The 13,950-nt window shown below is 33.5% G+C and overlaps 1 protein-coding gene across 10 annotated transcripts in view; it reads left to right on the top strand.

Annotated features, from left to right (window-relative positions):
- Window positions 1–13,950, top strand: part of NRG1 (neuregulin 1) — a 1,003,268-nt gene that overhangs the window by 964,816 nt on the left and 24,502 nt on the right. For all 10 annotated transcript variants that reach the window (XM_011372000.2, XM_011372009.2, XM_011372036.2 and 7 more), the window contains one exon: window positions 2,802–2,931. In XM_011372000.2, coding sequence (XP_011370302.1) covers window positions 2,802–2,931 — 130 coding nt within the window. The remainder of the gene's footprint in view (window positions 1–2,801; window positions 2,932–13,950) is intronic.

Below are 13,950 nucleotides of genomic sequence, written 5' to 3' on the forward strand. Positions count from 1 at the left end.
TTCACAGTTTGCATCACCTGGGAGTTCATTGCTGCTTTACAATTCCACAATCATTTTTGTTCGTGCTGCTGCTAAAGGATATAAGTGCTAAGTACGATAGCCCATGACCATATGAGATAGTTGCTACTTCATTGTCTCCAAGAATGATTTTCCTATCAAATAGCCCATTGCTAGTTTCAAGTAATAATCAAGGAATTTTTCAAATGACTGTGTCATAACTTGAAGTTGCAGGATAGCATTAAAAGAATAATCATTTCAGGCGAAAATGTTTTTAAAAGCCTAAAAAAGGGAAATTATTTCTAGTTTTAACACACGTTTATTAATCTAACTTATTTGATAACACACGATCAGAAAGCGCAAGAAGTATGGCGCATCTGTCTCCTGCTTATATCACTGCTAATCTTTATTATTAGTTTACAGTTTCGATGGAATGTCTGCTTTTGAGGGGATGGTGATTTTGATGTTTTTAGCAAAAACCTCAGGATTTGTTCTGAAAGAGCCTGGTGCAGTATTTGCTGAGGGGCAATCCTCTGACAGGGCAAACCTGTCAGAGATTCAGAGACCACTGGGGTCTGCTTGAGGCTGAGTTTCTCTGCAGGAATGAGTGGTGACAGCACACTGCAGGTGGTCCATTTGGCACTGTCACCTGGGACAGCAAGGATACCCTGCCCAATTTGTCATCCCATAGAATCCTGTCAACAGTTGAAAGCCTTAAGCACAAAACCTTTCATATTTAAGGCAAACTTCATCCTAATATTTTTTAAAAGCAATTGCCATAGATGAAACTATTAACAAATAGCACCCAAATAGACAGTTTTTCACATGAAAATATAATATTATGTTAAATTATGAGTTATGTGATATATAGAAATATTGTCTGCTCTATAGTTTTTCAGACCAAATATTGCTAATTATATTCCTCTCTTCCTGATAAAGATGGTAAAATATAGCGAATAATGGAGGGTAAAATCACCTCTCTCCTCACTCTCCCTGGTACCTTTTGTTCGTTTGTGAAGGATACCTTGAAATACATTGGAAATGAACTTTTCGTTGGAATAATAAAAAAATTGAACCATTCCTTAATTATCTATAGTAATGATTCAAGAATAGCATGCATCTTTGAAATCCCCAGATTTCCATTGTCAAGCTTTTTATTTAATTCATGAATATGGTCCCTTATTACCCAGTCATAATACCTTCTATTATTCATCGAGTGCCAGTTTTGTGCCAATTCCTTTACCTAGATTATTTATAATCTCCACAAAAATCCTCTAAGACTGCCATTACCTCTGTTTTCTAAGTGGGAAAATTGAGCATCTGGGTGGTTAAATGACTTGCTCAAGGACACAAAACTAGTAGGAGATGGGATTTGAGCCAAATATATCTCCAAAGTACAAGTCATTTTGACTGTCTTTTACTGTTACTCCTAAAAGCCATGCTGAGAACAGTGAAATGGTCTAAAAACATGCCTAATTTTAAAACAGGCAGTGAGAGGCAGGAAAGGTCTCGAGTGATTCAGAAACTGAATGATCGGTTGTTCAGTATTTCTATCAGGTAGAGGAAAAATCAAGCAGAATTAGAAGAAAAATTTGCTTAAAAGTCAAAGCAAAATGTTCACGTGGAGGAAATGAAAAAGGCAAAGGAAAATAGAAAGGTAACACAGGACATATGAAATGAAAGTAAACAAGGGCGCCTGAATCTCATATGCAAACGGTAAAATAGAAATTAATAAGGAAGACAGGGATTAAAAATCACAAAGCATGAGTCAATAGACAAGGAAAGAATCTGGTGTAAAGATGGATTTTTTTTTATTAGAGAGTAAATAGAATCATCATTCGCTTGCCATATTGGTTTTGCTTTTTCTGTCCTGATAATATCTGCGATAACAGATATAATTATTTAAATCAAACTGCTTTGGGCTGAGTCTGAGCACTGCCCGCAGTATTCCCAGTGAGTGAGGAGGAGTTCTGATACTTAATGCCTTTATAGTCTCAGGACTGAGAGCTTTGGATTCATTTAATCCATGCACCTAATGGTGGAGGCATCATTTTCAGCTTCACTTTCAGATAACTGTGAAGTTTCATAAGTGAATATCAAGCTTGTTACATAAAGGTGTTACAAACCAAAATTAAGACTTGTTTTACTCCTAATTCAAAATGATAAATTTCGTAATGCTTTATTCTACATTTTCTGCAATTTTAAACTATCTTTCCATTTCTTCAAAAGTATAATGGCAATTGGACATTTCAACAATGTTCTTTGGCGTAGCAATTAGAGTAGAATTTTAAAAAGAATGGCACCTGATCTGTACGATAATATATATTCAATTAGCAATATATAATTTTTCATTAGGAACAAATATGACACCTTTTTTTCTTCTTTGCTGCATATTATGTCTAGAAAGTATAGTCAATATACACATAAAATGTAATTTCCAAAATAAATAATTTTATCAATTACTGGCTGTTAAAAATTTGATATCTAAATTGAGTTGCACTGACGTGACTCTATATCATAATCTTTGAGCCTTACTGGAAAATGTATTTTATTTAATGATAATAGATTTTCTCTTTAATTATTTTTAAATTAATTAATGATAATTACCCTTTTATAATTTTATTCTATTTAAATACACCCAGAAAGCACTTAACTTCTTTGCTGTTGTTTATTAAACATGAAAGTTTAGTAGATTCCACCGTATGTTAAATGAACTCTTCCTTTTAAGAGAATTTGAGATTAAAGGCTGCTTAGAAGGAGGAAAGATAGATCTAAACCTTTCTCCCTTTTTATCTTTCATCCAGCTACATCTACATCTACAACCGGGACAAGCCATCTTGTAAAATGTGCAGAGAAGGAGAAAACTTTCTGTGTGAATGGAGGCGAGTGCTTCATGGTGAAAGACCTTTCGAACCCCTCAAGATACTTGTGCAAGTAAGAAAAGAAATGCTCTGTGTGGCTTATGTCCTTAACTGCTACTTTCAGATGATTCCATGTCTCATGATGTATTGTTGCTTCTTTTTCCAATTTTGTTGCGTTCTGTTGAATAATGCTGTTTTATTTGTAGAGTGTTTTGAAAAGTTCACACCATTTGTCATCTCTTCTGTTATATCCAGAATTTTTTTTTTTGCTTTTTTTTGATGGTTTTTTTTTTTTTGTCTTCATATTTATAAAGTTGCTTTCCTTGTGGTTTTCCTCATTGTTACCTAGAAGAGATGTGCAAATATCACAGAGGCCTGTAACTTTTGATACCTACTTCTCCCTCCATCCAATGTGTGAATTAAACTGTATGATAATGTTCCTTTTTACCCCAGTGATCACCTGCAAAACGAATAGGACAACTAAAAGAAACAGAAGGGCAGAAGATGCTTTACTGACACAGCTGTTACACTTGATATTAGCATAGCATTTCATGAATATTTTTAAAAATGAAATTTAGGTTGATCTTCCTAGTGAAAAAAAAAAGCAAATTGCATGTGTTTGGAAATGAATTTAGTGTGTGTAGCACCACTGTATGTAGAAGGCAGAATGTTCTTTCATGCACCATAGTTATTTATAGATATATCTAGAATGATGCTCTTTCCTATCACTTGGAGGAGTTAATGCACCACGAAGAGGTATCAGTTATTCTCTCTCAATAGGCAAAATAAAGCAATGATGTTATCAGTACATTAAATATTTAAACCTTGTAGTTAAAATTAGTAGGTCTCATTAAAAAGCACGTGTTTATTGTGCCATGCATTTTAATTCTACTCTTGATTTTTAGGCTACGTGTGGTATAGGAGCTCATATGATTTGATGTGGTAAAAGATGTTTAATGTCTTGCAGAAATGATGAAAAATACATGTATTTTCCAGTTGACCAATAGCTGTTCTGGAGTAGCAATGCTTGTCCTAAATGAGAAAAAAGCATGCCATCATAAAAATTGTCTTCTGCTAGAGATTATTAGCTTGTGACTTAAAAGTTGACAAAGAAGAGCAAGTTTGTCAGAGAGCTGAACTCATAGAAAGAACAATTAGTAAGATGAAAAAAAAGGCACAAGAAAAAAAAAAGAAGGCCATTTCCATTTTACATCATGTAGATAGTATACAAATATTTATGTGCCAGTTCTAAGAAAGCCTTCATTGCTTTTAAGTAATAAAGTACGTCTTGAAAGACACATGTTTTAAAATCATAACACCAAACAAAAAAGTCATTTTGTAAGAAATATTTTTCTGCTCCTTGTGCTGTTGTAGATGTGGGCCATCTGAAGAGTGTCTCATGAGACCTCATGACTGAGAACAAGTATCTCCCAGAACTTTTTTGCCCTCAGAAACTCTTCTTTTAAAAGAGTAGAAGCAGTTCCAAGAGAAGACAAGTTTTGGTGGTTGTACACCTGATTTTATCAATCAGACAACTTATAAAAGTAAATATAATCTGTTAGAGTGAATAAAAGACTAGGAATCACAAGAGATATTCAATTACTAAGCATCTGTTTGCTAGAGATAGGTAATAGTTATAAGCCAAGATAAAATTAATATGTAAATGTCTTTTTAAAATTTTAAAACAAGATAAAAATAAAATAACATGTAGAAAAAAATTATTTCTTCAGATATAAATTATTTCACATGATTATTCATGTTCATTGTTTTTAAATTAATCTTAGTGACTCACTTTTAGATCACCGGTATATTCAGATCTATATACCTCGAGCAAAGCATTAAAACTGGTTGGTTTTAGTCTTTGGTTCTAACAATTTGCTATGAATAAATCACAAACATGGTGCTCCCATATTTATCACAGGGAACTGAGATGAACAACTTTTATAGTTTTCTGTCAGATTCTCTCAGATCGAAATAGAAAATACCAGAAGCTAAGAATTATAATCTGTAAAATACGAGGTTCATTTATTATATGGTGAAATCTTGTCATTCTGTCCTAATCTCGGGCATACAATCTAATTATGTTTTAATAAATCTCCTTGAAAAACATTAAAATTATAGTTCCTTAAATTCTTCTCCTTTTTAAACAATTGTACCCATATTATCTACGTCTCATATTTTTACTTCTTTAGAAAAGCATCTGAGACCACTATATTTTAATTATAATAATGAAACATGACCATTTTTCATCATAGCCTTTGCAAAGATTTATAAGCTGAGTGAGTATATATGATAGTTTCCAAATACCTCTAAGGAACCAGCACAGTTATTTTCCACATATTAATTTCAGCTATTCTGTAGCCCTCCCACGTTCTATACAAAACATGTAATTGCATAAGTGCTGTTCATTTTTTCCATTTTGGTGTTGTGCCAACAACTGCAATTTTTTTTAACCCACACAGTTTTTCATTAAATTTCAAGCCCAATCCAGAAATATATATATGTATATATATATATTTAATCTTGTAGTGAAATGTTTGTTATTCGTCTAATATTATTAAGTCATCAAACTGTGAATGAACACTTTGTATCCCCCAAGCTCATTGTCTAATGGGTTGTGCTTGTCTTCCAGTTCTGAGAAAATTGACATCATAATTTTATTTTATTTTATTCTTAGTTTTTGGTAATTAGAATCTTTCAGAAAAATGTTACAGCTTATTACTGGATCTTGTTGGAAAGAAAATCTTTGACATCTATGATTTTGATAACTCTCTTTTTGGACCATGTCTTTATCGATGCCAGTACCTTAAAGGGAAAATTGGAATATATTTAACCATCGAAAATAATTCAAGTCTTTTTTGTTAAACAAAAGTGCATTTTTAAAAAAAAACCCCTGTATTAAAACCATTTTTGAACTGAAACAAAGACACACAATATACCATGTCTTAGGATAATGTATTTTTCACTAGACCACTTGAATAGAAAGAGAAAATGTTAAAATGTTGCATTGGCTCATCATAGTCCTGTATACAAAGCCAGTTCATAGTTTCCATATGGTCTATCTGTCTAGAGCAAAACATTGCTAAAGCATGAGCTACATCATTGAAAAATCAGCTTTATCCCTGACTAATGACATGACTCAGAAACACCACAAGCATGAAAGTTTCCAAGTAGTCTCTTTGGTCACCTAATCCACTGATGTCTTCTTGGGAGTTGAAGTAGAAGACTTTATAGCAAATCTCTTTTGTCTCTTGGTTTAGAACAGAGTATCCCAAACGAATTAACCACATAACAGTTAAACACTTCTCTGAGGAGAGGTTTGCTGGTTACTTGGACTTCTCCTTGGGGATCGTGTGGGAATTTCAGCGGTAGTTCTCATCTTTTATATTTCCCTTCTCTCTACAGTAATTTAAAATTTATCCTGGGAGGAAAAAATAGTTACTATTTCAGATTAGATAAAGATGAGAAAAGAATCATTTCATCTTTTACCCTCTGGCGCTCTACATAGTCAAATGGTTCAAAGAAATCAGATAATTTGAACGTGACTGTCCAATTTTTTTTCTTTGCCTTTTCCTCTCATTCTTGTATGTCTGTTTTCCTGAACAGTTTTAGTAGATAGCTCTTTTGGAAGAAGTTAATGTGACTTTTTTAATCTAAAAATGATTTTATATCAGACCATATTTATAAACCCATTATGTTGTCCCATGGACAGATGTGGCTTCCCCATGAGGGGATTAGAGTTTTTACCACCAATTTGGGTGAACAACCCTGTCAGTTCAACTCTCTGGACAATATTTTTATTTATAACATATAGTTAATATGTTCTCCAAATTTCTTCCCAGGAAGTCAGTGAAATTAAATGAGTTCATTTCTGCTAAAGTACTTCTAACTCTGTCGAGGCAAGACTTCTTTTTCCTTATAATAAAAAGTAAATGGTAGTATTACATTTTCTTTTTTAGACATTGGAAAAATATATACACCTGTCTTAACAGACTGTGTTACCGTGTTTAATCCCCAGTTCTTCATCTTATTTAACACTAGCACTTTTCATTTGGTTTAGTGGGGCCACCAGCTAGCTTTATAACTTTGCATTTGACAGATCAGTTAATATATCTGATTAATATATTTTGTATATGCAAAAACAAAAAAGAAACAAATCTTGGAAAGATGGGACTGCCTTCAAACATGAATTTATGATTTTTTATAATTAATTTTTATGAAACTATGTATTATATATAAAGACCTATATGGTAGTTTTACAGGAGACATGTGTGAAAAATACATAACTGGAAGATTAGGTGACAATAAATATGTTATAATAAATTAAACTCATAAGTGAAAGATTAATTAACATTTGTTTATAGAACAGCTACACCCATGCCAGGCCTTTTTGAAAACACAGAGAAAATATAAGGCATGGTCTCTGGTCCCTGGGAACTTAAGTCTGTTTATGAAAATGAAGTACCTAAAATAGTGAATCAATTAGAGTGAATATATCCCAAGTGGTACCGTACTGATTATTATGGTAATGAGAATTTAAAGAAGGAAAAAAAGATTGGAATAGTTGGAGAAGACTTTATAAAAATCATTTATGGAGTCTTTTCTATATAGCAGGCAGGCATTGAGGTTGTAATAATAGTTTCTGGGAGACACGGTGACATGCATATCTAGACCAGCAGCTCCATTCTGAGAAGTAAAACAAACAAAGACTGAATTAGGCATTAGAGACAGTTTATGAGCTCTGAAGATCAGGCAGAGGACTGTGGACACTGAGTTGGCTACTAAGGACTCCTAGTAATTTCTGTAGCAGGAGAGTGATACCATAAACATAGTAGATGTTTAGAGCGGAGAGACTTCTGTACAGGCTAGAGAAATTTGGAGACTATATAAGATGCAGAGAGAAAGTCAAAGACAGTGGTTAAGGTTAAAGTTTTATAGGATCCTGGCATAATATTAATGATGATGACAATAATATTTATAATATTTATTAGCAGCTGGATTAATATAATTAAAAGGAGCATGATGATTCAAATTCGTGATTGTATCCTGCAGTCTCATCATTTTGGCTATAGAAAGATAAATTTGGAATAAATAAAAGGAATCTATATTGTGTTAGAACTTATGGTCCAAAAGAACAGACTGGTAATTGTACTCCAACTCCAGCCTTGGAAGAGTACATTCTTCAGAGTGGATGTGACACTTGCCTATAGCCCTTCTCTGTTTTTAAATGCTATAATATTTAAGAGATTCGGAAGCATTTGTGAAAATGAGTGGGTGGGACTCGTGTCTTACAGATCATCAGCTCCTCAGAAGACCATGTTTTCTATTTCGTCTGTGTGCCTCACATGTCTAGGATCCTGTTATATACTACTAGGTATTTATTAAATCATTGTGACTTTCACTCACTAAGATTGATTAAAAGAAATCCTTTTGCTTTTATGGGAACCAATTTAGGTGCAGTTTTACCTAAAATCAGGTGCACTGATTAAATATGCTTAATAGCTTTGCTCCCTCCGTTCTAAAATCAGCTAGGGAGCCTCTTACATTTGCTGAGCTCCTATGAGACAGACTCTGTGCTGGTGCTCAGTATGTAGTGGAAAAAAAACCATGCTGTCTCTGCCCTCATGGAGTCTATAGGCTATTGTGAGTAACAATCATATTTCAAGTAATTAATTTAATTATAAATTATAGGTGTGCTGAGTGTTGTGAAGGATATTTAGGGAACTAAGAGAATATATAATGGGACCTCTTACTCAGAGACTGTGAAAAAAAAATGTCAGCTCTTCCCCTGAGAGATATATAGTCAATTTAAAATAAAATATGCATTTTTGAATTATTTATATTGAATGATTGAAGTAAAAAGAAATATTTAGATGTTTCATCAAAAAACGTGGCTGGTGGAATAGATAAAACTATAAAATTCCAAATTTACAGAATTTAGTCTGATGAGACAGGAAAGAGCATTCTCCAGAGAGGAAAATCTAACCACAAATTAGCAGTCAATATGTCATTGTGCCACAAATGATGTGGAGATGTATGGGATGTAGATTGATCCAATATCCGATTGAATTGTTTGACCCCGAACTTACAGATACATCATGTAGAGTAAACAATGGCAAGGGTTTTAGTCTGCAAATGAGCATTTCAGAACAAGCTGTGCAAACAGAGCATTGGGAAGGGCACCAAGGTTAAAGACAGATGAGTTAATTCATAAACACTGGCATCCTCATTATTGGGATTCTGTGTCTTAGACACTGAAAAACAGCAGTGGAGAGCAAGGACAACTTAGATTTTTTTCCCCCTCAGTATTTACCCATGAGTCCAGTGTGGCCACTATATGTATCCTGTTATCTAGTGGATTGAGAATTAGTCTCCAGATCATAATAAAAAAGAAAAGGGTTGATACATACTAGCTGAATGATGATGGGGAGGTATAGGGTTGTATCTGAAGGAAATGCTTTTGGAACATTTTATATTTAATATTTTCTTTAATGATGTCGAAGAAGGCATTCTCTTGAGGAAATAAATGTCTTATGCAGGTGATGCCATAAAAAAAACCACACAAATTAGAAAAGCATATATAAAAAACTCTAGAAATTTCCCTCAAAAGTAGATAACAGAATGAGTGTCATCTTGGAAAAATGCAGACTAATAATAATAATACGTTTGGGAAAGAATAATCTACAACACAGATACTCAATCAGCGAGTGAGTGAGGTCTAGCCAGAATGCTGAGCAGGCAAAAAGGTGCAAAAAGTCAGCGTTTGCAACATAATACTGTAGAAAAACAGACTAGCACTCTTTGAGCTAGTGTACACACTGTCAACTCTAGTTTGTACAGAGCGAGAGCAAAAGCTGAACGTCTAATATTTAAACCCACTGGTATTCCTCAGTGTATATATTCGTTGGCATTTCCATTATTTGATATTTATAGACACCAAAGAAATTGTTTCAGATATTGTACAATAAGAAGGTAATACCAGAACTAGTATTGAGAGAGAATGAAAAGATAGTAGGAACTCTTTTCTAGTCAAGGCATTTTAAAATTGTAGAGTGATGACTAAAGAAAGAAGAAATATCAGATATGGACCTTGTTTCCCTTCTCCTGTCTGGTCAAGGGAAGGCCTGATGAAAATTAATAAAACCAAGAAATAAAGGAAGGAAGAGAAAAGATGTCTAAGGATGGTTTATAAATTGACCATACATTTATAAAACCATAAAATCACTTATAATAGTTTATAACATTAGCAAACCCTAAATAACCAGAAGTTTCCTGGGGGTCTGTAATTATATTTAACCATATCTAGCATCCCCCACCCCCTGCAAAAATGAGAAATGATTTATTCAATTAGAATACAAAAAATATACAGAGCACTAAATTAATTCTCAAAATATATAACTTTATGATCAATTACATAGTAAATACATCAGGATATTCACAATGTATTAAGGATATTATTAAGGACAGTTTTTATTTTACTGATGCTGTGTGGAAGTCTTGGTTAGTAAGTAGATTGTACTGCTTTATCAAATCGTCGGTAAACTGATATTTCAGTAATAGGGTTGAAATTTGAGGTAACAGACTTATTGTTAAGGAGTTATAGAGTTTTCAAATTTCAAACACAATGTTAAAAGTTTCTATTTAGGGAGGGAGTCTATGAAGAGGCTACTGGGACCTCTTATAAAAAAGTTATAAAGGAGTCTGCAGAGAAGAGTCTGTCATAAACTATGAAAATAAAAGCCAGAAGTTCGATATTGACCTGTACTTGGCAAATCAATTGACTGTATGAAAGTCTCTTTGATACAGTTCTTTATCGGATTCTGCAGTCTGATCCTATCTTAGGCTCAATTTAACATTTTATGAGAGTCCTTTATGAGCCGGGCACTGTGCTAAACATTAGAGATACAAAATGATCAAAGTACGGTCACTCCTCACAAAAAGATAATCACAACGCAGATAGATAAGGGCAGTGAAAGGGATAAGTGCAGGGTGCAATGCAGGAGCCAGAGAGGGACTCCTCACCCCAGGCATGGAAGTGGGGAGATGGGGAGCTGCAGGTCAGGGTTAGTTGGAAGAAGCGATGCCTAAGTTCAGACAAAATTGTCAGTTTTCATTTCATTAAGAACTAATTAGAACAAAGATCGTTTATCACATTATGAACAAATAGTAAACTTTAAAAGAATTATATTTATACTAATCTAATCAATGAAAACAAATGGTATGTATTTTTTGAAGCTACAATAGGGGCTTGATTGTTATTCAAACAGATTCTTCGAAGAAATAAAATTCCTAGAATTTTCTCAGTCTCATGCCAAAGCAGATTGTTCAAATCAGATTAAATTTACCCTGCTCTTATCTCCAAAGAAAGTGATAGATAGATCAGATGCTTAACATATAATGTTAATATAGAAATATGTCAGAAGCCAGACAGTCTCCCTGTTCTTTTAGAAGTAATTCCGTAGAATTTAATCAGTTTATAGATCAGATGAGTTTTCATTTGCATATGCTTCCTCTACACAATCAATGAAGTGTGTACTTTGCTTATGCAGAAACTGTCTCAGTTTCCACTTCCTTCCATTTGATGTGGCACCAATTCTAGATGTCCACAAAAATTACATGATGACTGATGTTGCTGAACACTTGAATTGTTTAGAAATAGATATTTGTTTGTTTTACTTCCGTAACTGTCTTTAAAAGCCATTGAATCAAAATGTTTTTAAAGAGTTCTTGAGTCCTTTCTGACTGGTGATGTATTTAGAAGAAATGGTGTCGGGGTCTTCTCACATTGATTCCATGTGTTAGGATGAACTTCATTTCTCAGAATATTTGTGGTAAAAGAAACCTTTGATAATCACTTACCTAAATCCCTTCATCTTATCACTGAGGAAAACTTAGGCCTGATGAAGCCCAGTGGGCGGCCCCATCCCAACAGCAAGATACTCTGGTGCCAGGCTGAGGACCTTAGTCACCATCTTCCAAAGTCAAAGTCTCTGACACCTTACACTTTAATGTACATACAAATCTTTTGGGGATCTTGTTAAAAATGAAGATTCTTATTCAGTAGTTCTGGACCGGAGCCTGAGGTTCAGCATTTCTACTAACAAGATCCCAGGAGATGCTGGTGATGTTGGTCCATGGACCACATTTTGAATAAAAAATAAGGCTTTCCACTTAGAAAATGTATCTGAGTGAAGGTCAACATTAGTGAAAGGATAGTTTTGATTCAGAGAGAGCTGGTAATCCCACCCCCCCAAAAAAAATTTGCATACCTTAAAGATCCAGTGTTACTGCACCAAATATTCTGTATCATCTTATGACAGAGATAAACCACTATGCTATAATGCTAGTTTTCTAGGAAACATCATTTTAGAAGTTCATACTAATTAGAAAACTGATGGAGTAAGATTTTGATCTTCTTTACCTAGTTGTCCTGTGCCCTCTGATCTCAAAACTTTCATCTAAGACGTATAAATGACGATTTTCTAATAAAATACATATCCCTCTCTTAAGGGATTCATGATTCTTCAACTATTTGTTAATTATATGGTCCTTAAAGAAGTTCATTTCTGAACTCAAATGATGCACCCAAGCTTTCTTGCACTCTCCCTCCCTCCCTCCCACTGTCTCTCTCTGCCTCCCTCCTTCTCCCCCCCCACCACATACGCACATACAGTATTCACATATCTCTTATACCATGCTCTTTGTATGAAACAAGTTGATGATTGTGTGATCGATATGAGAATTTTAATTTTTTTCAAGAAGGTAAACAAGTAACATGAAATGGTCAATATAGAATATATCTTTAATTCTGGAATTACCTGCCTAATTATAAGGTATGTCTATATGGATTTTTAGTCCTGGTTCAGAAACAAATGCACAAATAAAAACCTCCAATACTTCAGAAATTATTATGTCAATTAAGTATTTGGAAAGTAGGTTGCCATGTATTTTTCTTATATATCCATGAAGACATTCTTATTGAAGCATATAGCATGACATCTTTACGAGAAATGACCCAACTTCACATGTTATATTTCTTATTTCTGTATTTCTCTAGGTGGATCTTTTATTTACTGCAGCAAAAATATTCTAACCAAAAATAACCAGTTCAATTATATAAAAGTGTTGTGAAGCATTCAAATGGACTATATCAATCAATACAAGATGTTTATTGTTAAGCTTATTTATATTATTTTTAACTTTCATTTGTACTTTAAGTTTATACAAGTATGCAAGGGAATAAAAATTGGCAACTTCCAATATTTTATCTTGCAGGCAATTTTTCACGAAATAGGAGAATTAGATGTACCAAATCACATGATAACTTTTTTTGGCATTGAATTTGGCTTTAAGGGAACTAAAAAAAAAATCACCCTTGTATTAGTAAAAATAAATAGTTTTATTCACATCTCTTTAATGCCAAAAGGTAGTGTTTATTTCTAATTTACTCTGGAGAAGAAAGGGTTGTGTGTAAATCATGAAGCATGTGCTATCAGAACTAAATTATATTAGGTAAGTGCTTTGCATGATAGTTATGGTATAGACGAACTATTAAGAATAGTCATAGCTATGGATCTTGAGCATCTTTAAGTATATTTGCTTCCTAGAACCTTTTGATGGCGCAGCTTATTAGAACATGATACTGGGTAGAGTGAATCCCATCTGAATTGCTTTAGTTACTGGAGTAACAACTCAGAAAGAGCAGTCGTAAAGGACTTCAATATTTAGGCACAACAACCCTACTGCATGACCTCAAAACAATATTATATCAAGATTCTAGAATTTTGATAGGTAAATGTATATGAGTAAAATGTAAATTTTATACTATTTCAAAATGGTTTTACCTTAAAATCAAATCTATCAAGTACTACTATAGAATAGCTTTAATTTTTAAAATGTATTTGTCTTTGATTTGGGGTAATTGGATGAAGTGAAATTTGTTCTAATAATAAATCTGCCTCTTTCAACATTAAAAATGAGACCTAATTGGTAATATCTTAAAAAAAAAAAAAAACAGAGAATGTAGTTTTTTTTGTCAGTACTCACTAGAGTGTAAAAGTGCTTGACTTCTATTATAGTTTGATGATTTAAC

Source organism: Pteropus vampyrus, unplaced genomic scaffold (assembly GCF_000151845.1).
Source record: "Pteropus vampyrus isolate Shadow unplaced genomic scaffold, Pvam_2.0 Scaffold8, whole genome shotgun sequence".
NCBI classification, from domain to species: Eukaryota; Metazoa; Chordata; class Mammalia; order Chiroptera; family Pteropodidae; genus Pteropus; species Pteropus vampyrus.